Source organism: Palaemon carinicauda, chromosome 2 (genome assembly GCF_036898095.1).
Source record: "Palaemon carinicauda isolate YSFRI2023 chromosome 2, ASM3689809v2, whole genome shotgun sequence".
Lineage (NCBI taxonomy): Eukaryota > Metazoa > Arthropoda > Malacostraca > Decapoda > Palaemonidae > Palaemon > Palaemon carinicauda.
In genome coordinates, this window is record NC_090726.1 from 147,045,967 (window position 1) to 147,069,404 (window position 23,438).

Consider the following 23,438-nt stretch of genomic DNA (forward strand, 5'->3'; position numbering starts at 1 on the left):
GGCAAACAGGAACTCCCTACAAGCCCTTCTAGCCCTAACAAAGCTATAGAAATCTTTAGGTAGGGTTGCCAAGTGTGTTTTGGCTATCACCATGAACATATCCGGGGACCTCTGTTCACTGCCCATTGCCTCCAGGGTCACCTGGAAGGACAGAGAGGCTTGCTGCCTCTCCTTCGTATCCTGTTCCCTACGCAGGAGAAATTCAGACAACTTGGGGAGGTTTTCGCTAAACTGATGTCCAGCGATATCAGCCTCCAACTTCCCGACTGAGAAGGTAAGCTGGATATCCTTCCAATCCTTGTGATCCATTGGCAGGGATAGGGAAAGGAGCCTACACTCCTCCAGTGTAGGGCAAGGTTTCCTAGCTTTCACTGCCTTAATCCCTGCCTTAAACCCTTTTTCTGCAAAGGGCAAGGCCATAGTTGCTGGAGCAAGAAAAGAGGGATGTTTCTTGCTCAGGGCTGGCACCTTAGAATTGGTGAAGCCCCTATCCTTCAGACTGCTGGCTAGCAAAGCCTGAGCCTTCGTATGGTCAAGCACTATGACCTCCTTAGGCTCTGTCTCCTCCTTGGATACATGTTCCGCCCTTAGACGAACGAAGCAGTCAAGATAGGACTCAAAGCTGGGCCAGAACTCAATGTCCTCGATAAGGAAAGCTCCCAGTTTCTCTGAAATTAAGATCTTACCGATCGTTATTGGCATGTACTCGGCATGCCTCCATGGGTTTACCTCGGAGCACGAGGGAAGATCCTTCACGTTGAGTCTCCTATGAGACCCACGGGCCGCTGCAAGCTGACGAATCTCCTTCCTTAGCGCAGTCCCTTTCTTCGCTCTTCTTCTGAAACATTTCCATCATAGCTTTGATGGCAGACAGGGTGTCGTCCGACTTTTCAGGTTGAGGGCACCAGTTCTGGGGCAGGAACCGATGAAACAGAGACTGTTTCGACTTCATCCTCTTCCGTCTCTGGAGCCAAGGTTGACTCCTCATCTCGACCTTCAGCCAGAAGGTCCTTTCTGGGCTCCGACCCGTGTCGCCCAGTGAAATGCTCCTAAAGCACCATTTCTAAGGTATATAACTGCTATATATTACCAGAGAAAAAATTGCATGGGAATGCCAGGTTGAACCCAGCTCGCTCACCTGTATAAGGTGTCGATATAATACTGGGGCGCGATAAATCACAACCAGAGGCCTCGCACCATTTAGATATCTCCTGTCAAAATCCCCGAACAGCGAGGCGCCGTTCAACCTCGTACTACTACTAACCAACCCACGCCAGTGACGTCACTCCTGAAATAGCACGCAGTTTGTTAACTATATTTTGTGTTGTGTGTGAATTTCGCTGGTTTTTCTCTGGATTTACCTCAAGATGTCAGACTCCACTGTCACTACATCTAAGTTAAGTACCAGATCTATGAGTTTTGAGATTTTGGAGGGGGCCTTGTCCGTTTTTGTTTATATTATTCAGTTTTTTATTCACGACCTTGCTGGGTCTCCCTCGGGACAGGTTCCTTCCTCTCTCTCTCTCGTTCGTTCTAACGATTTTCAATAAGTCCTCCATACTGATTGTTTCTCGTTGTGAACTTTATGGATCTCCACGGTTCACACACCGTATCAATTTTATATTGTCCTGTTTTATGATAACAGTTATTTAAAATTCATGTGCGTATTTTGGAGGCTGGCATGCCTGATCGCCATCGGCGTTCTTTTCCACATATCATATCTTAGCTTATTTACGTTCGCACGCCACGGACTCGCTTACTATTTTAACGTCATTCGTATGATTGCATTAGTTCGAGGGGCTTTCATGAGTCAGTTATTACAATTTAGTTTTCATTTTGTTAGCACTTCACTGACCCTGTGTTCTGTTGGTAGCCCTGCCTACTCCTAGCGCCGTCAGGCTTGTCTTTTCCTGTCTCTTGTTCGCGCCCTCGTTTGTTTTACGATTGATTTATAGCTAATTTTATTATTATTATTATCATCCAGCATGCCTTCCTCTCTTATTTACCATGTGTTATGTTTTTTATAGTGTTTTAATCTTTCCATATGATCATATCATTCGTGGGTCTGGCAGGTTGGTATACCTGATATCGTCTCGGAGCCAACCTACTCCTAGCCTCCTCCCGCCGATATTTTATAAGCGCCTATGTACTCCTCCCGGGGGCATCCGCTTTGCACGGGCGGTTCCCATTGTTCTGTGAGGCATTCTATTATTATTCATTAACGTACATTACGTTTCCCCACTACTCTACCCGGTCGTAGTCGTTTCTTTCCGTCGCTCGTTTGGCCGACGATCGGCGGGGAGTTTCAACTCGTTCTGTGGTACCTTGTTATGTTATTTACTATTAAGTTGTGTACGGGCTTCTCCCTTAAGATCCCCCCCCCCTCTGTCATGCACCTTATATAGATATATATATATATATGTTTAAAGACTTCCATTACGGGATCCCCGGGAGTAGCTTTTATTCATTACCATTCGGTCGAGTTTTTTAGTTGAGCCCCGGAGCCAACGTTATTCATTATTACTTGGATTCCCTTTATATTTTAGTCAGGTTTATCTATATTATACGATCCTAGTTCTCGACCTTGCCTTCCATGATATGATCACGACAATGGTTTGACTTAATTTAATTCATTAATTTAATTTAATTTAATAATTTTATAATCAAGTAAAGCTGTTATTTGATTTTTTAAACACCGGGGTCCCCTGGGGGGTCCCCTAATTAGCCTTCATTCAATTATTAAGGCATTACATATGATTGATTGATTGATTGATTTAAAGTTTTCAGGCATCCTGACATCTGAGGTCATTGACGCCGGTAACATTTAACTTATGTATACAAAAATAAAAAAAAAAATAAAATAAAAAATAAAAGTATTCAATTAAAATCATAAAAGTTGAATGTCATAAAAGTTAAATATTTTTCAGAAGACCTGCTTCTGAAATAAATCTAAAAATGCCACTTGCATGGTAGGACACATCATTTCCAAGAATCTTGGCAAGGATGAACCTGCCACCCTCACCTCGAGCCTCAAACAAATATCTATTCCTTAAGTTGTTATAATTGGGGCATTCGGTCAACAAATGCCTTACTGTTAGAGGTACTTAACAGTCGTCACAATACGGCTGGTGTTGGCCCTTCAGCAGAAACTTGTGTGTCAACCGAGTGTGACCAATACGGAGACAACAAAGAGACGTCTCCCATTTTCGGGGCATCATATTATACCTCCAAGGAGATATGTCATTTGTTATCTCTCGCATTTTATTGCCATCTTGACTATCCCATTGCTGTTGCCATTTATTGCAAACCAATTTCTTGATGTCAGGTGAGAAATCATCACAGGGAATGGGATACCTTCATGGCAGCAACTCGGATGCAGCCTCCTTAGCCAGTGAATCTGCCTTCTCATTCCCTGACACACCTACATGTGCTGGAACCCAACAAAATTGAACTGTTATACCTCTCCATCCAATAATGAAAAGCCATTCTAAAATCTTTAAAACTAGAGGGTTATTAGAATTAAAAACTTCCATAGCTTGAAGGACACTCCTTGCATCACTAAAAATTGTAAAATTACCCTCCTTCTCCAACGCTATTTTCTCAATAGCGGTTAATATGCCATACAGTTCGGCAGTAAATATGGAAGCGGTCAGAGGAAGTGCACCTCTACAATTAAAACCATTACTATGTACTCCAAATCCAACGCCAGCATCAGATTTGGAGCCATCAGTATAGATAAAAGTTGATCCTCTATGTTCTTTAACATGTTCATTAAAAAGACACCTGGCTTCTGGGTCTGACATATTCTTCTTATCTCCAATAAAATATTTACAAAAAGATATCTCCGGTAACTTTCATGGAGGCGTTGATGATACCTTGAATGGAAGTACCTTATTTCTAATTATATCCAGACTATTTAATAATCGTTTCACCCGAAAGCCATAAGGTTGATGAGATTTTGGGTGCAACTCAAAGTATGATGCGTGTCTTACAAGGCTTGCAGTCTGAAAAGCTAGAGAGTTAGGGAGTCTTTGCAATCTAAACCAATACCGAAGAATGGAAGACATTCGGTAAAGGTCTAGAGGTAACTCTCCAGCATCAACAAGGAGACTTGGGATAGGCGAGGTGCATTACATATGAATAATTTTTATCATTTATTTGATATATGACTTATAACCCCCGGACTCCCCAGGGTCCCCTATTTGCCTTCATTCATATGTTTAGGCATTTATATGAATAGTTTTATCATGGGTTGAATATATATATATATATAGAGTTACAGCATTCGGGCCCCGTGCCCTTCTTTTGCTTTCATTCAGGATAATTATAGCTATAATACCATGATAGTAGCTTTTATAATATTTAAGCACTGGGACCTTCGGCCCCTAATTGCTTTCCTTTAAGATACTCATGTATCTTTTATCTTACAGACTGTCCGCTGTGCGATGACGGCATGTGTCGCTGTTCTCCACCAACCCTGCGGCCATAATGTGTGTCGTTCGCACGCTCACTGCTCTCTTCAAGTGGATGACCTAGCTGTTTGGCATCCGGACAACTGTCCTGTCTGCTACAAATTGGCTTCCACTCTAACATCTGAATTGGTGAGTGCAGTTACTTTATTACAGAATGGTGGGGAGTCACATTTTAATGTCCTCTTTTATTGTTTTGTACTGTAAGGCCACAGTCCTATGGACTTCCTGCATGCCTTATATGTGCCTACGAAGTCCTTGGGCTTCTTAGTTTTTTCTTTGGCACTTTTATCACTCACTAATAGTCTGTTCTCTTTCAGAGCACCCAGCTTGAAATGGAAACAGCCCGAGCTACCCTCAAGATCTGGGTTGGCGGGTTCGCCCGCAACGTGAAGGCCAGACAGCCGTATATCCTTTCTGAGGAATGGTGTTCCCTCCTCTACCCCAGTGCTAAAACCTCAGCTGCGGTTCCCAAAGCGCTAGCGGACCCGATCATCGAGAGCATTGCATCTCTTCTACTGGCCCCGGACCAAGGGGAGACGGGCGCCACCCTAACTGAGGACGTTGCTACCCTCGACCTTGATGTGGAACCCATGGCTCTGGATGATCCCGACGCTGGTAGGGACGTAGGTGAGTCAGGTGGTTCCCAGGCTGGGATTCCTCTCCCTAGCCCGGCTTTCTCTTCTACTTCCGACCAATCTTCTTTTCAAGGTTTTCCTGAGGCAACCGAGACTGATCTCAGCTCCCGACCCGTTCCACCCAAAGTGAAGGCTCCTCACAAGCCTTTATATAGAACCCACAAATCTTCCCAAGACCACAACCCTTCGAGATCGTCACCCTCGGAGGCTAAATCCTCCTCCACCAGAGTTTCTCAAGACCCAATTGCTGTGCTCTCAACCTCTCAAGAGGTAGTCTCTGTTCCGGCACCTGTTCCCCCCCAGGCGGGATCATTTAACATGGAGGAATTTTCTGAGAAACTGTTTGCTCATTTTGAGTCGATGCTATCGTCTCATACGAAGCAATCACACGAGAGGATAGCTTCTGTGGAGAGCCTAGACCAAGGCCTCATGAGTTCGGGGCTACCACCTCCTCAACAGCAGTACCCCATTCCCGACGCCTCCAAGCTTCCTCCTTTCAATAAGAATAACCCTTGGAGGTTAGCATTGCATGCCCCCTTTTCGGAAGGTGTGCTGTCAATCGAGGGTTTCGGTACACGGCCTCTTACTGACTACGAATTCTACCCGCCGGGTCTTGAATTCCCCTTCCCCGGCTACGCTCGCCTCACAGAAGAAGCTCTGATCCGTTTAGATAAGGTTCCAAAGGAAACTGTCATTTTTCCTAATGAACAGGCACAGTCTGTCTTGGTTCGCCTGTTCCATGAGTGGCAATGTTTGAACACCATGATTACGGCCCACAAGAGTTCGTACACTATGTTTGTGGGCGACGACCAAACCCCTACACCATGTGCAACCAAGATTCTGGAGTCGGTCTTCCAGGCTATCAAAGATGAGAAGCCTTTACCACAACTCAGGGAGACCGACTTAACCTCCCTCCTCTTTCCGGGGGACAATGAATGTTGGCGGAATGCCCCAGCTACCTTTTCAGTAGGTAAGTTGAGCCCGGACTGTGCCTCGACGCAGTTCAGCGAACGGCTTCCCAAACTCCCAGAGTCTCTTCGTAAATTAGAATTTGATTCTAGGTGCAGATTCGGCAGATCTCTCAATTCGGTCACCCTTTCCGAGTTGGCCGTTGCCACTTACAACGAGGAGGACCTCCTTAAGACCCTCACTAAGTCGTTACTGCAAAACTTCATGGCTGCCGCCTATGATTTTGCAAGCGCCAGGACCCGTTGTCGACGACACGTCCTCTCTGAAGCCACCATTAGGCACGAGCCTAATAAGCTCATCAAAGCTCCGGTCTGGGGCCCGGATCTTTTCCCGGAGGATTTGGTTAACTCGGTCCTTAGCGAGGCAACTAGGGCCAACCAAAACCTCAAAGTTAGGTGGGCCCTCGTCCCAAAGAGAAGATATGAGCCTACTGGTACCCCAATCCGAGGTAGGAAGAGACTGAGGCCTTTCCACTCTTCCCAATTCAGGGTTCAAACGGCTCCCCAAGGCCCCCAGCCTTCTACATCAAAGGGCCAGCAGCCCTTCTCCCCCGCCTTTAACCCCATTTATGAGGCTCAGACCTCCTTCCGTGGCTACCAGCGTCACAGAGGTGCCAGGGGTGCCTTTCGCGCCCGAGGTAGCGGAAGGGGTTACCACCAGGGAAAGTCTTCCCGTGGAAGCAGAGGAGGCAAATCATCCTCCACCCAATGAGACAACGCAGGTAGGAGGGAGACTGTACTTTTTTCGAGACCGTTGGAAGTTCAGCGATTGGGCTTCCAGCATTATCTCCAAAGGACTAGGGTGGAGCTGGATACAGGGACCTCCTCCACCGAACAGCTTTTACCAATTGCCAACAGAAAAACTATGTTCCTTCACGACAGATCTGCTACAAAAGAATGCGATCCAAAGCATACGTCGCTTAAGATTTCAATGGCGCTTGTTCAGCGTGCCAAAGAAAGGCTCAGACAAACGAAGGGTAATCCTGGACCTGTCTCGTTTAAATTCCTTCATTCGTTGCGACAAATTCCGTCCGTATGCTTACCGTCTCGCAGGTGTGGACCTTACTTCCCCGTGGGGCCGTCAACACCTCCATCGATCTTACCGATGCCTACTATCACGTTCCAATAGCAAGGCATTTTCGTCCTTTTTTGGGCTTCAAGGTAGGCAAACAAGCCTACGCATTCAAAGTGATGCCGTTCGGGCTCAACGTGGCACCCAGAATCTTCACCAAACTAGCAGAGACAGTCATTCAAGAGCTTCGAACTCATGAATACAGGTAGTGGCCTATCTAGACGATTGGCTAATCTGGTCAGACAATGCCCAGAATTGCAGCGTAGCAACGAACAAAGTCCTCACCTTCCTTCGTCAACTGGGATTCCAAGTCAACTTCGGAAAATCCCGCCAGGTCCCGAAGACCAAGTTTCAATGGCTGGGTCTACAATGGGACCTATGCTCCCATACGCTGTGCCTCCCCAAAGCCAAAAGGAAAGATATTGCGAGGAAGACGAGGCAATTTCTCAGGGAGAAGTTGACCTCCAGAAGGAACCAAGAGAGAATCCTAGGTTCCTTGCAGTTCGCCTCCGTGACAGACATCGTCCTAAGGTCCAAACTCAAGGACATAAACAGAGTGTGGAGATCTAGAGCAACCGCAAAACGCCGCGACAGACGTGCCCGCCTTCCCCCACTCCTGAAGAAATGTCTACAGCCTTGGACGAAGGTCAAGAATCTCTCCAAGTCGGTTCCCTTACAACATCTGGTCCCGGGACTCGTCGTCCACACAGACGCCTCCTTAACAAGGTGGGGAGGTTACTCAGAACACAAGAAAGTCCAAGGGTTATGGTCACCGGTCTTCCGACAAATGCACATCAACGTCCTCGAGGCCATGGCAGTCTTCCTCACTTTAAAACGTCTCAATCCAGCCAGGAATCTCCATATCAGACTGGTTCTCGACAGTGCAGTCATAGTTCACTGCCTCAACAGAGGAGGCTCCAGATCAGCCCAAATAAACCACGTCCTGTTGCAGATTTTCTCCATGGCGGCAATGCACAAGTGGCACCTGTCAGCAGTCCATCTAGCAGGAGTCCGGAATGTGGTAGCGGACTCCCTTTCCCGGACGACTCCGCTAGAGTCGGAATGGTCACTAGACCATCGATCCTTCCAGTGGATACTATCTCAAGTCCCGGGTCTCCAGGTGGATCTGTTTGCGACGGAATTCAATCGCAAACTAGATTGTTACGTAGCCCCCAACCTGGACCCTCAGGCTTATGCCACGGACTCTATGATTCTAGATTGGAATACCTGGAAGACGATTTATCTGTTTCCTCCGGTGAATCTCCTGCTGAAAGTTCTGCACAAACTCAGATCCTTCAAAGGTCGAGTGGCTCTCGTAGCCCCCAACTGGCCCAAGAGCAATTGGTTCCCCTTGTTGCTAGAGCTAGGTCTCAGCCCCCGGCGGATTCCCAATCCGGTGCTAACACAGACAGTACAAACTCGCAATGTGTTCGCTTCCTCAAGGATTCTGAATGCCCTAACTTTATGGACTTCATGAAGTTCGCAGCCCAAAGAGGTGCGAACATCGATCCTTTGAATACTATTTTCCTGGAATCCGACAAAAGGGAATCTACTCTCCGTCAATATGACTCAGCTGTCAAGAAATTAGCTAAGTTCTTGAAAGATTCCCAGGTTGAGAAAATGACAATGAACCTAACTGTGACATTCTTCCGGACTCTCTTCGAATCAGGCCTGGCAGCCAGTACCATTACTACAATTAAGTCAGTCTTGAAAAAGATCTTCCATATTGGTTTTGGCATTGATTTAACGGATTCATATTTCTCATCCATTCCGAGAGCTTGTGCCAGGCTAAAACCTTCCACTCGCTCCAGCACAGTTTCCTGGTTTTTAAACGATGTTCTCAAGCTGGCCTCTGACACTCCAAATGAATCCTGTAACTATATGGCATTATTACGAAAGTCACTTTTCCTTTTGAGCCTCGCCTCTGGCTCCAGAATCTCGGAATTGTCAGCTTTATCTAGAGACCCAGGTCACATAGAGTTTCTCCCTTCCGGTGAGGTCCTTCTCTCCCCTAACAAAGTGTTCCTGGCTAAAAATGAGGATCCCCAGAACAGTTGGTCCTCCTGGAAGATTGTTCCACTTCCTAGGGATCCATCCCTGTGCCCAGTTACCACCATGAAATCCTACTTAAGTAGAACTTCCACTACAACCACAGGGCCCTTATTTATTAGAGAGCACGGAGGAACTATTACCCTTAAGGGAATCAGGCAACAAATTCTTTACTTTATTAAACAAGCTAATCCTGAATCATTCCCACATGTCCATGATATTCGAGCTGTGGCTACCTCAATTAATTTTTTCCACCATATGAAATTTGACGAGCTCTCAAAATATACCGGTTGGAAGTCCCCTAAAGTTTTCAAACGCCACTATCTAAAACCTTTAGAAGCTCTTAGATTTGCCACAGTAGCTGCGGGGAATATAGTTCCTCCCGAGGGTACTGAGTCCTAATCACAACGTCTTGCTCTGTCCTCTTTCCCTCCTGCCTGGCTTACCTGTTGTTCCTACCTGTTTTATTTACCATGATGTATTATTTATTATTCAATTGATCGATTTCACGAATTATTTTGATCTCACTTGTTTTTGGGAATCCCCGAGCTGATGTTCCTTTGTTATGTTAATTATTTATATCTATGATTGTATGCCTTACTGCATTTTGCTTACCAAGCTGTATTAACATTATTCATACCTGTTGACTTTCCCTTCGGGTTTCATTTTGTTTATGTATCATGTCTAATTGTCTCTGTCATTTACGTGTTGATCTATTTACGGGTTTCCATGTCCCTCTTTTTTTTATATTAAAATTCATCAGCTATATTAATTTTGTGTTATTCCCTTCAGGTAGTTAGCCTTATTGGGTCCCCATTCTCTGGTACGATTTCACTGGGCGACACAGGTCGGAGCCCAGAAAAGGGATTTTGACGAAGGAAAAATCTATTTCTGGGCGAGAGACCCGTGTCGCCCAGTGAACCCGCCCGTCCCTCCCTAATTGGGCCCCAATCTGGGGTGCTATAAGGAGTGACGTCACTGGCGTGGGTTGGTTAGTAGTAGTACGAGGTTGAACGGCGCCTCGCTGTTCGGGGATTTTGACAGGAGATATCTAAATGGTGCTAGGCCTCTGGTTGTGATTTATCGCGCCCCAGTATTATATCGACACCTTATACAGGTGAGCGAGCTGGGTTCAACCTGGCATTCCCATGCAATTTTTTCTCTGGTAATATATAGCAGTTATATACCTTAGCAATGGTGGTTTAGGAGCATTTCACTGGGCGACACGGGTCTCTCGCCCAGAAATAGATTTTTCCTTCGTCAAAATCCCTTTTTCGGTGTCCTCTGACACCTCTGACATCCTCTCATCATCTAGATGGGTGTCCTTCATCGCATCCGAGACGTCCGTATCCACGGCTATCTGGATGCAAGGGATCTCAGGGTGAGGCTGAGAAATAACAGCATCCGCAGATGCTTTGGGGAATAGAAAGGCCCTCATACGCTCACTAAGGAGGTACGGCCCTGTGGCATTCTTCTGGAAGCCACGAACCCATCTGCGCAGCTTGTTCCGAGCTGCATCCCTTGACTTCGTTGTCTTGGGATTTTCAAAAGCCTCATACACCAAGTCTTTGCACACAGTACATACCTGGGGGTCCCAGTATTTGAGAGGTACCTTGGTGATGGAACAGCAGGAGTGTGTCCTACACTCCAGGTGACCACAGAAGTCCCTGGTACGCACGTTGCAGAAGACAGGCCCTCATATGCTCACTAAGGAGGTAAGGCCCTGTGGTATTCTTCTGGAAGCCACGAACCCATCTGCGCAGCTTGTGCCGAGCTGCATCCCTTGACTTCGTTGTCTTGGGATTTTCAAAAGCCTCATACGCCAAGTCTTTGCACATAGTACATACCTGGAGGTCCCAGTATTTGAGAGGTCCCTTGGTGATGGAACAGCGGGAGTGTGTCCTACACTCAGGTGACCACAGAAGTCCCTGCTACGCATGTTGCAGAAGACGCTGTTGCACTTCACATGGTCCTCCTGTAAAGAGAGGAAAATAAAATGAGTATAAAGTAGTCTATCTCACTAGATAAACTAATAAATATTATAATAATATTTTCCATTTTATTTTATTGCATATAGCTTAGGATAGATAAGCTAGAAATGAATTAGGAAAGACACATACGTGTGTTTCCCACCCAGCCAATTGCTGTGACCTCCATTTATATTAACCCTAGGGATATCCTCCTCAGGAGGCCCGGTGGAAGAGTCTAGCCTACAAGGATAGAAGAGTGTAACTAACACCCACTTCCAAAGGGATTAATAATGAGGATCATTAACAATTGATCATCTATCAGTATGTAGAAAGGGAATTCTTATCCCAATCTTGTAAGGTATCAACAATAGACTGCGCCTGGACACACAGAGTATGTTGGAAAATTTAACTACTGTATACTTTTATGCCATAGCTTTCTGTTTGCAGTATGCGCTATACTACAGATGTACTGGCTACTGTATATACATATACCGTAGTTGCCGCCAGTATGTAGCTGGCAAGGCTAGTACCTAAGGCACAATTCAGCTGACACAATATTGAGATTTCCTGTGGCCGGTGGCCCACCGGATCGCCGGCGGGTCACCGGCTGTCGGCACACTAGCCCAGACAGCATTCAATGAGACAGGGTAGTGGCCGGCAGACCGAACTCGGCCGGCTCTTGCCGGCTAAGTCAGTTGTGTCAGTGAATTATTGGCTGTCGGTCCACAAGTCTAGCCAGCACCTTGCCGGCAAGATTAGTGGCCGGCAGACGCCAGTTAGGTTAGTACCTGGCGGCACTAGCCAAGAGAGAGCAAGAGAGCAAGGAGTGAAGGGTGATGTAAGAGCACTGTCTCACTTCCTTCCTCCGGAATGAGGGTTCTAATGGAAGGGGAGAATATAAATTAATCAAGCTTCCACCCATCCACATCCGTTGCCAGTCCCTATCGGTCATAGGATGTGAATGGCAGCCCAAGGGAGGACTGAAGAACACTCCAAAGTAAATGGATCTTCTGCCGCCAGCTGAACCTGCAGACACAGCTACCCCGTACCTCTGTGTCTGATAGGGAAGCTGTACGACTAGGCCATACAAGCAGAAGCCCAAGCCGGCCCTACAACCTGCCAGAAAGTGGCAATGTTTTATATATATATATATATATATATATATATATATATATATATATATATATATATATATATATATATATATATATATATATATATATATATACATCAGGAGTCCTGAATGAAAGCAAATAGGGGGTTGGGGGCCCCGGGTGCTTAAATGATATCAATATCATGATAAAAGATTTATATATCAATATCATGATAAAAATGTTTTCTATATATACATTAGGAATCCTGAAGGAAAGCAAATAGGGGCTCGGGGGCCCCGGGTGCTTAAATGATATCAATATCATGATAGAAGATTTATATATCAATATAATGATAAAAATGTTTTATATACGTAAAGTCTGTAAGACAAAAGATACATGAGTATCTTAAATGAAAGCAAATTAGGGGCCTGGAGGGCCCGGAGCTTAAATATCTACGTATATATATATGTAAATATCATGATAAAAATCTTTTATATATAGCCATAACGTATATTGAATGTAAGCAAATTCGGGACCCGGGGGGTCCGGAGTGCTTAAATATCAATATCAAAATAACAGATCTATTTTGATTGTAAAAGGAATTGAAATTAAGTCAGACCGTAACCGTGATCATATCAAAAGAGGGAAGGGAAGATCGAGAACAAGGATTGTATATATATAATATATTTCTGGACTCCGACCCGTGCCGCCCAGTGAAATGCTCCTAAAGCACCATTTCTAAGGTATATAACTGCTATATATTACCAGAGAAAAAATTGCATGGGAATGCCAGGTTGAACCCAGCTCGCTCACCTGTATAAGGTGTCGATATAATACTGGGGCGTGATAATTCACAACCAGAGGCCTCGCACCATTTAGATATCTCCTGTCAAAATCCCCGAACAGCGAGGTGCCGTTCAACATCCTACTACTACTAGCAATCCCACGCCAGTGACGTGACTCCTTTTTTAGCACGCAGCTTGTTAGCCGTATTTTGTCTTGTGTGTGAATTTCGCTGGTTTTTCTCTGGATTTACCTCAAGATGTCCGACTCCACTGTCACTACATCTAAGTTAAGTACCAGATCTATGAGTTTTGAGATTTTGGAGGGGGCCTTGCCCCTTTTTGTTTATATTATTCAGCTTTATTATTCACGACCTTGCGTGGGTCTCTCATTGCGCTCGGCTCCCTCCTCTCTCTCTCTCGTTCGTTCTTAACGATTTTCAATAAGTCCTCCATACTGATTGTTTCTCGTTATGAACCTTATGGATAGCCACGGTTCACACCGTATTAATTTTATATTGTCCTGTTTTTATGATAACAGTTATTTCATATCCATGTGCGTATTTTTGGTAGGTTGGCATGCCTGATCGCCTTCGGCGTTCTTTTCCACATATTATTTCTTGGATTATTTACGTTCGCACGCCACGGACTTGCTTATCATTTTAACGTCATTCGTTTGCTTGCATTAGTTCGAGGGGCTTTCATGAGTCAGATACTGTATTACATTTTAGTTTTCATTTTGTTAGCACTTCACTGACTCTGTGTTATGTTGGTAGCCCTGCCTACTCCTAGCGCCGTCAGGCTTGGGTTTCTCCTGTCTCTTGTTCGCTCCCTCGTTTGTTTTACGATTGATGTATAGCTAATTTTATTATTATTATTATCATCCAGCATGCCTTCCTATCTTATTTACCATGTGTTATGTTTTTATAGTGTTATTAGTCTTTCCGCGTGATCATATCAGTCGTGGGTCTGGCAGGTTGGTATACCTGATATCGTCCCACTCCTAGCCTCCTCCCGCCGATACTTTATAGCGCTATGTACTCCTCCCGGGGGCATCCGCTTTGCACGGGCGGTTCCCGTTGATCTGTGAGGCATACTATTATTATACATTAACGTACATTACTTATTCTTTCCACTACTCTACCCGGTCGTAGTCGTTTTCTTTCCGTCGCTTGTTTGGCCAACGATCGGCGGGAAGTTTTCGGCTCGGTCCGTGGTACCTTGTTATGTTATTTTATTTATTTTATTAAGTTTTGTACGTGCTACTCATCGGTCCCGCACGTCACGGACCCTTTTAAGATCCCTTTCCCCTCTCTGGTGTCACGCACCTCACGGACCTCATATAGATATATATATGTATAAAACTTTCATTACGGGATCCCCGGAAGTAGCTTTTATTTATTACCATTCGGTCGAGTTGTTTAGTTCATTACCATTCGGTCGAGTTGTTTAGTTGAGCCCCGGAGCCAACGTTATGCATTATTACTTGGATTCCCTTTATATTTTAGTCACATGTATCTATTATATACGATCCTAGTTCTCGACCTGGCCTTCCATCTTTGATATGATCACGATTACGGTCTGACTTAATTTAATTTATTAATTTAATTTAATAATTCTACAATCAAATAAAGCTGTTATTTGATTTTTTAAACACCGGGGCCCCCGGGGGTCCCCTATTTTGCCTTCATTCAATTATTAAGGCATTTATATATGAATAGTTTTTATCATTTATTTGATATATGACTTATTTAGCCCCCCCGGACCCCCCGGGGTCCCCTATTTTCCTTCATTCAATATATTTAAGGCATTTATATGAATAGTTTTATCATGGGTTGGTTATATATATATATATATAGAATTGCAGCACCCGGGCCCCCGTGCCCTTCATTTGCTTCCATTCAAGATAATTATAGCTATATATATTCAACTTTATCACCATGATATTAACTTTTATAATATCTAAGCACCAGGGCCTCCGGCCCCTAATTGCTTTCCTTCAAGATACTCATGTATCTTTTATCTTACAGACTGTCCGCTGTGCGATGACGGCATGTGCCGCTGTTCTCCACCAACCCTGCGGCCATGATGTGTGTCGTTCGCACGCTCACTGCTCTCTTCAAGTGGATGACCTAGCTGTTTGGCATCCGGACAATTGTGTAGTCTGCTACAAATTGGCCTCCACTCTAACATCTGACTCGGTGAGTGCATTTACATTAATACAGAATTGTGGGGAGTTACAATTTATTTTAATGTTCTCTTTTAATCTTTTTATTATTTTAAGGCCACAGTCCTCTGGACTTCCCGCATGCCTATTACGTGCCTACGAAGTCCTTGGACTTCTCCGTTTTTTCTTTGGCACTTTTATTCCTCGCTAATAGTCTGTTCTCTTTCAGAGCACCCAGCTTGAAAAGGACACAGCCCGAGCTACCCTCAAGATCTGGATTGGCGGGTTCGCCCGCAACGTGAAGGCCAAACAGCCTTATTTCCTTTCTGAGGAATGGTGTTCCCGCCTCTACCCCAATGCTAAAACATCGGCTGCGGTCCCCAAAGAGCTGGCGGACCCTATCATCGAGAGCATTGAATCTCTTCTTCTGGCCCCAGACCAAGGGGAGACGGGCGGCACCCTAACTGAGGACGTCGCTACCCTCAACCTCGATGTGGAACCCATGGCTCTGGATGATCCCGACCAGGTAGGGACGTAGGTGAGTCACGTGGTTCCCAGGCTGGGATTCCTCTCCCTAGCCCGGCTTTCTCTTCTACTTCCGACCAATCTTCTTTTCAAGGTTTTCCGGGGACAACCAGGACTGATCTCAGCTCCCGACCTGTTCCCCCCAAAGTGAAGGCTCATCGTAAGCCTTTATATAAAACTCACTAGTCTTCCCAAGACCACAACCCTTCGAGATCATCATCCTTGAAGGCTAAATCCTCCTCCACCAGAGTCTCTCAAGACCCAATTGCTGTGCCCTCAACCTCTCAAGGAGTAGTCTCCATTCCGGCACCTGTTCCCCCCCCAGGGCGGGATCATTTAACATGGAGGATTTTTCTGAGAAACTGTTTGCTCGTTTTGAGTCGATGCTATCGTCTCATACGAAGCAATTACGTGAGAGGATAGCTTCTGTGGAGAGCCTAGTACAAGGCCTCATGAGCTCGGGCTACCACCACCACAACAGCAATACCCCATCCCCGACGCCTCCAAGCTTCCTCCTTTCAATAAGAATAACCCTTGGAGGTTAGCATTGCATGCCCCCTTCTCGGAGGGTATGCTGTCAATCGAGGGTTTCGGTACACGGCCTCTTACGGATTACGAATTCTACCCGCCGGGTCTTGAATTCCCCTTCCCCGGCTACGCTCGCCTCACGGAAGAGGCTCTGATCCGTTTAGATAAGGTCTCAAAGGAAACTGTTATTTTTCCTAAGGAACAGGCACAGTCTGTCTTGGTCCGAGTGTTCAATGAGTGGGACTGCTTGAACACAATGCTTACGGCCTATAAAAGTTCGTATACTATGTTTGTGGCCGACGACAGACCCCTACACCATGTGCGACCAAGATTCTGGAGTCGGTCTTCCAGGCTATCAAAGATGAGAAGCCTTTACCACAACTCAAGGAGACCGACTTAACCTCCCTCCTCTTTCCGGGGGACAATGAATGTTGGCGGAATGCCCCAGCTACCTTTTCAGTAGGTAAGTTGAGCCCGGACTGTGCCTCGACGCAGTTCAGCGAACGTCTTCCCAAACTCCCAGAGTCTCTTCATAAATTAGAATTTGATTCTAGGTGCAGATTCGGCAGGTCTCTCAATTCGGTCACCCTTTCCGAATTGACCGTCGCCACATACAACGAGGAGGACCTCCTTAAGGCCCTCACTAAGTTGTTACTGCAAAAATTCATGGCTGACGCCTATGATTTTGCAAGCGCCAAGACCCCTTGTCGACGACACGTCCTCTCTGAAGCCACCATTAGGTACGAACCTAATAGGCTCATCAAAGCTCCAGTCTGGGGCCCGGATCTTTTCCCGGAGGATTTGGTTAACTCGGTCCTTAGCGAGGCAACTAGGGCCAACCAAAACCTCAAAGTTAGATGGGGCCTCGTTCCGAAGAGGAAATATGAGACTACTGGTACCCCAATCCGAGGTAGGAAGAGATTGAGGCCTTTCCAATCTTCCCAATTCAGGGTTCAACCGGTCTCAGTCCAACCGGCTCCCCAAGGTCCCCAGCCTTCTACATCAAAGGGCCAACAGCAAGAACAATACATCCTGGTCCCTCAGTCTCAAATCGCCTCGACTTCCTTCTCCCCCGCCTTTAACCCCATTTATGAAGCTCAGGGCTCCTTCCATGGCTACCAGCGTCACAGGGGTTCCAGGGGTGCCTTTCGTGCCCGAGGTAGCAGAAGGGGTTACCACCAGGGCAAGTCTTCCCGTGGAAGCAGAGGAGGCAAATCATCCTCCACCAAATGAGACAACGCAGGTAGGAGGGAGACTGTACATGTTTCGAGACCGTTGGAAGTTCAGCGGTTCGGCTTCCAGCATTATCTCCAAAGGACTAGGGTGGAGCTGGATACAGGGACCTCCTCCACCGAACAGCTTTTACCAATTGCCAACAGAGGAACTACGTTCCTTCACGACAGATCTGCAACAAAAGAATGCGATCCAAAGCATACGTCGCTTAAAATTTCAACGACGCTTGTTCAGCGTGCCAAAGAAAGGCTTAGACAAACGAAGGGTAATCCTGGACCTGTCTCGTTTAAATTACTTCATTCGTTGCGACAAATTCCATATGCTTACCGTTTCGCAGGTGCGGACCTTACTTCCCCGTGGGGCCGTCACGACCTCTATCGATCTTACCGATGCCTACTATCACGTTCCAATAGCAAGGCATTTTCATCCTTTTTTGGGCTTCAAGCTAGGCAAACAAGCCTATGCATTCAAAGTGATGCCGTTCGGGCTCAACGTAGCACCCAGAATCTTCACCAAACTAGCAGAGACAGTCATTCAAGAGCTTCGAACTCAGGGAATACAGGTAGTGGCCTATCTAGACGATTGGCTAATCTGGTCAGACAATGCCCAGAATTGCCGCGTAGCAACGAACAAAGTCCTCACCTTCCTTCGACAACTGGGATTCCAAGTCAACTTCGAGAAATCCCGCCTGGTCCCGGAGACCAAGTTTCAATGGCTGGGACTACAATGGAACCTATGCCCCCATACGCTGTGCCTCCCCAAAGCCAAAAGGAAGGAGATTGCGAGGAATACAAGACAATTTCTCAGGGAGAAGTTGGCCTCCAAAAGGAACCAAGAGAGGATCCTAGGTTCCTTGCAGTTCGCCTCCGTGACAGACATCGTCCTAAGGTCCAAACTCAAGGACATAAACAGTGTGTGGCGCCCCAGAGCAATCGCAAAACGCCGAGACAGACGTGCTCGCCTTCCCCCAATCCTGAGAAAAAGTCTACAGCCTTGGACAAAGATCAAGAATCTCTCCAAGTCGGTTCCCTTACAACATCCGGTCCCGGGACTCGTCATCCACACAGACGCCTCCTTAACAGGGTGGGGAGGTTACTCCCAACACAGGAAAGTCCAAGGGTTATGGTCACCGGTCTTCCAACAAATGCACATCAACGTCCTCGAGGCCATGGCAGTCTTCCTTACTTTAAAACGTCTCAATCCAGCCAGGAATCTCCATATCAGACCGGTTCTCGACAGTGCAGTCATAGTTAACTGCCTCAACAGAGGAGGCTCCAGATCAGCCCAAATAAACCACGTCATGTTGCAGATTTTCTCCATGGCGGCAATGCACAAGTGGCACCTGTCAGCAGTCCATCTAGCAGGAGTCCGGAATGTGGTAGCGAACTCCCTTTCCCGGACGACTCCGCTAGAGTCGGAATGGTCACTAGACCATCGATCCTTCCAGTGGATACTATCTCAAGTCCCGGGTCTCCAGGTGGATCTGTTTGCGACGGAATTCAATCGCAAACTAGATTGTTACGTAGCCCCCAACCTGGACCCTCAGGCTTATGCCACGGACTCTATGATTCTAGATTGGAATACCTGGAAGACGATTTATCTGTTTCCTCCGGTGAATCTCCTGCTGAAAGTTCTGCACAAACTCAGATCCTTCAAAGGTCGAGTGGCTCTCGTAGCCCCCAACTGGCCCAAGAGCAATTGGTTCCCCTTGTTGCTAGAGCTAGGTCTCAGTCCCCGGCGGATTCCCAATCCGGTGCTAACACAGACAGTACAAACTCGCAATGTGTTTGCTTCCTCAAGGATTCTGAATGCCCTAACTTTATGGACTTCATGAAGTTCGCAGCCCAAAGAGGTGCGAACATCGATCCTTTGAATACTATTTTCCTGGAATCCGACAAAAGGGAATCTACTCTCCGTCAATATGACTCAGCTGTCAAGAAATTAGCTAAGTTCTTGAAAGATTCCCAAGTTGAGAAAATGACGATGAACCTAACTGTGACATTCTTCAGAACTCTCTTCGAATCTGGCCTGGCAGCCAATACCATTACTACAATCAAGTCAGCCTTGAAAAAGATCTTCCATATTGGTTTTGACATTGATCTAACGGATTCATATTTCTCATCCATTCCGAGAGCTTGTGCCAGACTAAAACCTTCCACTCGCCCTAGCGCAGTTTCCTGGTTTTTGAACGATGTTCTTAAGCTAGCCTCTGACACCCCAAATGAATCCTGTAACTATATGGCATTGTTAAGAAAGTCACTTTTTCTTTTGAGCCTCGCCTCTGGCTCCAGAATCTCAGAATTGTCAGCCTTATCTAGAGACCCTGGTCATATAGAGTTTCTCTCTTCGGGTGAGGTTCTTCTCTCTCCTAACAAAGTTTTCCTGGCTAAAAATGAAGACCCCAAAACAGGTGGTCTCCCTGGAAGATTGTTCCACTTCCTCGGGATCCATCCCTGTGTCCAGTTACCACCCTGAAAGCCTACTTAGGTAGAACTTCCACTACAACCACAGGGCCCTTATTTATTAGAGGACACGGAGGAACTATTACCCTTAAGGGAATCAGACAACAAATTCTTTACTTTATTAAACAAGCTAATCCTGCATCATTCCCACATGTCCATGATATTCGAGCTGTGGCTACCTCAATTAATTTTTTCCACCATATGAAATTTGATGAGCTCTCAAAATATACGGGTTGGAAGTCCCCTAAAGTTTTCAAGTGCCACTACCTAAAAGCTTTAGAAGCTCTTAGATTTGCCACAGTAGCTGCAGGGAATATAGTTCCTCCTGAAGGTACTGAGTCCTAATCACAACGTCTTGCTCTGTCCTCTTTCCCTCCTGCCTGGCTTACCTGTTGTTCCTACCTGTTTTGTTACTATACACCCTTATGGTGTATTATTTTATTATTCAATTGTTCAATTTCACGAATTGTTTTCATTACACTTGTTCTTGAATCCCGGAGCTGATTTTATTTTGCTTTTTTGATTACCAAGCTGGATTCCCACTTTTCATATCTGTTGAATTCTACCTACGGGTTTCATTATTGATTGTTTACCATGTCTATTTATCACTGTCATATACATGTTGATCTAATTTTACGGGTTTCCACATCCCTCTTTTTTTATATTAAACTCATCAGCTCTGTTATTTTGTGTTATTCCCTCTTCAGGTAGTAAGTCATATTGGGTCCCCATTCTCTGGTACGATTTCACTGGGCGGCACGGGTCGGAGCCCAGAAAAGGGATTTTGACGAAGGAAAAATCTATTTCTGGGCGAGAGACCCGTGCCGCCCAGTGAACCCACCCGTCCCTCCCTGATTGGGCCCCAATCTGGGGTGCTATAAGGAGTGACGTCACTGGCGTGGGATTGCTAGTAGTAGTAGGATGTTGAATGGCACCTCGCTGTTCGGGGATGTTGACAGGAGATATCTAAATGGTGCGAGGCCTCTGGTTGTGATTTATTCAGCGCCCCAGTATTATACCGACACCTTATTAAAGAGAGCGAGCTGGGTTCAACCTAGCATTCCTATACGAATTTTTCTCTGGTAAATTCATAGCAGTTTTTACCTTAGAAATGATGTTAAAGGAGCATTTCACTGGGCGGCACGGGTCTCTCGCCCAGAAATAGATTTTTCCTTCGTCAAAATCCCTTTTAAGACAAAATGTTTCCACAATTTATTTAATTTTCCTTCTTTACAAAGAAAGTGGTCGTTATTTTAGGGGATAGGTACTAAGTTGGCCAGAGCACCAGCCACCCGTTGACATACTACCGCTAGAGAGTTATGGGGTCCTTTGACTATCCAGACAGTTATACATTGGATCCTTCTCTCTGGTTACGGTTCACTTTCCCTTTCCCTACACATACACCGAATAGTTTGGCCTGTTCTTTACAGATACTCCTCTGTCCTCATACAACTGACAACACTGAGATTACCAAATAATTCTTCTTCACCCAAGGGGTTGACTACTGCATTGTATTTGTGATTGTTCAGTGGCTACTTTCCTCTTGGTAAGGGTAGAAAAGACTCTTTGGCTATGGTAAGTAGCTCTTCAAGGAGGACACTCCGAAATCAAACCATTGTTCTCTAGGCTTGGGTAGTGCCATAGCCTCTGTACCATGGTCTTCCACGCACGGTCTCTTGGGTAAGAGTTCTTTTGCTTGAGGGTACACTCTGGCACACTTTTCTATCTGATTTCTCTTCCTCGTGTTTTGTTAAAGTTTTTATAGTTTATATAGGAAATATATATTTCAACGTTGTTACTGTTCTTAAAATATTCTATTTTTCCTTGTTTCCTTTCCTCACTGGGCTATTTTCCCTGTTGGGGCCCCTGGGCTTATAGCATCCTGCTTTTCCAACTAGGGTTGTAGCTTAGCAAGTAAAGTAATAATAATAATAATAATAATAATAATAATAATAATAATAATAATAATAATAATAATAATAAGAGGTTATTTTCTTTGTCTTTAAAACCAAATGTCTCACAGTGGGGCAGGGGATGTTCCTTTGGCTTTTGGGAGAATGGAGAGTAATTCATCTCTGGGAGTCTGTTTCTTTCTTTCTTCTTGCCAACTTCATTTTTGGCCATGTATAATTTCTTAAATTATTACCAATTGGATAACTATGTACAAGTAAATACACAGAAGGAAGTCAAACCATATATGAATGCTTGGGACAATAAATAACATCAAGTTACAGCAACACATGTTAGATTAAAATATAAGACACTGGCTAAGAGTTAACCGTGCTAAATAATTTACTATAACTGTGCCAGTTTTATATTTCAACAGTACTTGCAAATCCACACCTTCCCATAAAAAACTATTTGCAATACTAATATAGTATAGAATTCAAAATTGTCCCATTATGACTTGGATCTTAAAACCAATGAGGCGAGTAATGCTTACCACCACAGTACTAATACCAAATCATAAATACAAAGGTCTCTTAAATTCTTCACATACCTCGACTTCAAATCGCCCTGATCTCCTGAGAGCTGGGTCAACATCATATGGTCGGTTAGTTGCTGCCATCAACATGAGATTTGAACAGTCTTTGCACTTGTCAATAATGAGAAGCACCTGTAAATTAAATATTCTAAATTAAAATAATTAACAAGATTAATGCTATAACAAAAAAAAGCTTTCTTTTCCCTTGCCCATTCATAACTACTGTATTATGAACATTACAGAGTAATTAATTTCTGTAAAATTTTGCAGCATTGCGTTTTGGTTGGTAAATGTGTAAGTTAGTATGTAATGATCCACTTAGTTTTAATTCCATCACCAATTTCTTATAGAGTTCTATCTGAAAAGGCAAACAAAGATGGTGAAAAAATCAGTAAATGGAACTCAACCAAGAATCTAATCTAATCTAATCTAATAGCATTTTATCCTTCTGGTGCTCGGGCCTGATGAACTACAGTACCAAGACCTGCACCAATGGCAGCTCTATCAAGATCCATTGTACCAGAGAAAGAACAGCAAAATTAAACACAGAACTAATGCATTCCATCAGGTGCAGAATATGTAACTTTTTAAAAAGAGATCTTATAATTAGCAAGCTTTCATGGTCATTTGAAATCTGAGGCCCTTTACTCCCAGGTCCTCTAAAATTTAAGACAATTCACTCCCACTTCAAAAGAAATTGTCTGTGTGTTAACAGCCTTGAATGTACACAAGAATCCTAAGGTGCCAGACAATAAAGTTCCTCACTTTCCATACAGTCAATCCGAACAATTAGCTATTCAAAGCTGATGTGACTGGTAGATAGGAAATTTGATTATAAGTACAGGAATGGGTTCTGAAATTTTTTTAAAAATAAAATTTCCTTCACTAAAATCTTTTTACTTCCAATTAATGAAGGTAGAGTCAACACTTAAAAGGTGATGTTCAAACTGTGCTAAGATCTCCTGGAATGAAAAAGTAAGTAAACCAAGAGTGCTC

General features: G+C 44.9%; 1 protein-coding gene across 1 annotated transcript in view; it reads right to left on the reverse strand.

Moving 5' to 3' along the window:
• The window catches only part of LOC137627657 (ATPase family gene 2 protein homolog B-like), a 449,107-nt gene that overhangs the window by 336,804 nt on the left and 88,865 nt on the right, over positions 1-23,438 (reverse strand). Inside the window, exon 5 of the mRNA XM_068358828.1 lies at positions 22,458-22,574. Within this exon, the coding sequence (XP_068214929.1) occupies positions 22,458-22,574 (117 nt within the window). The remainder of the gene's footprint in view (positions 1-22,457; positions 22,575-23,438) is intronic.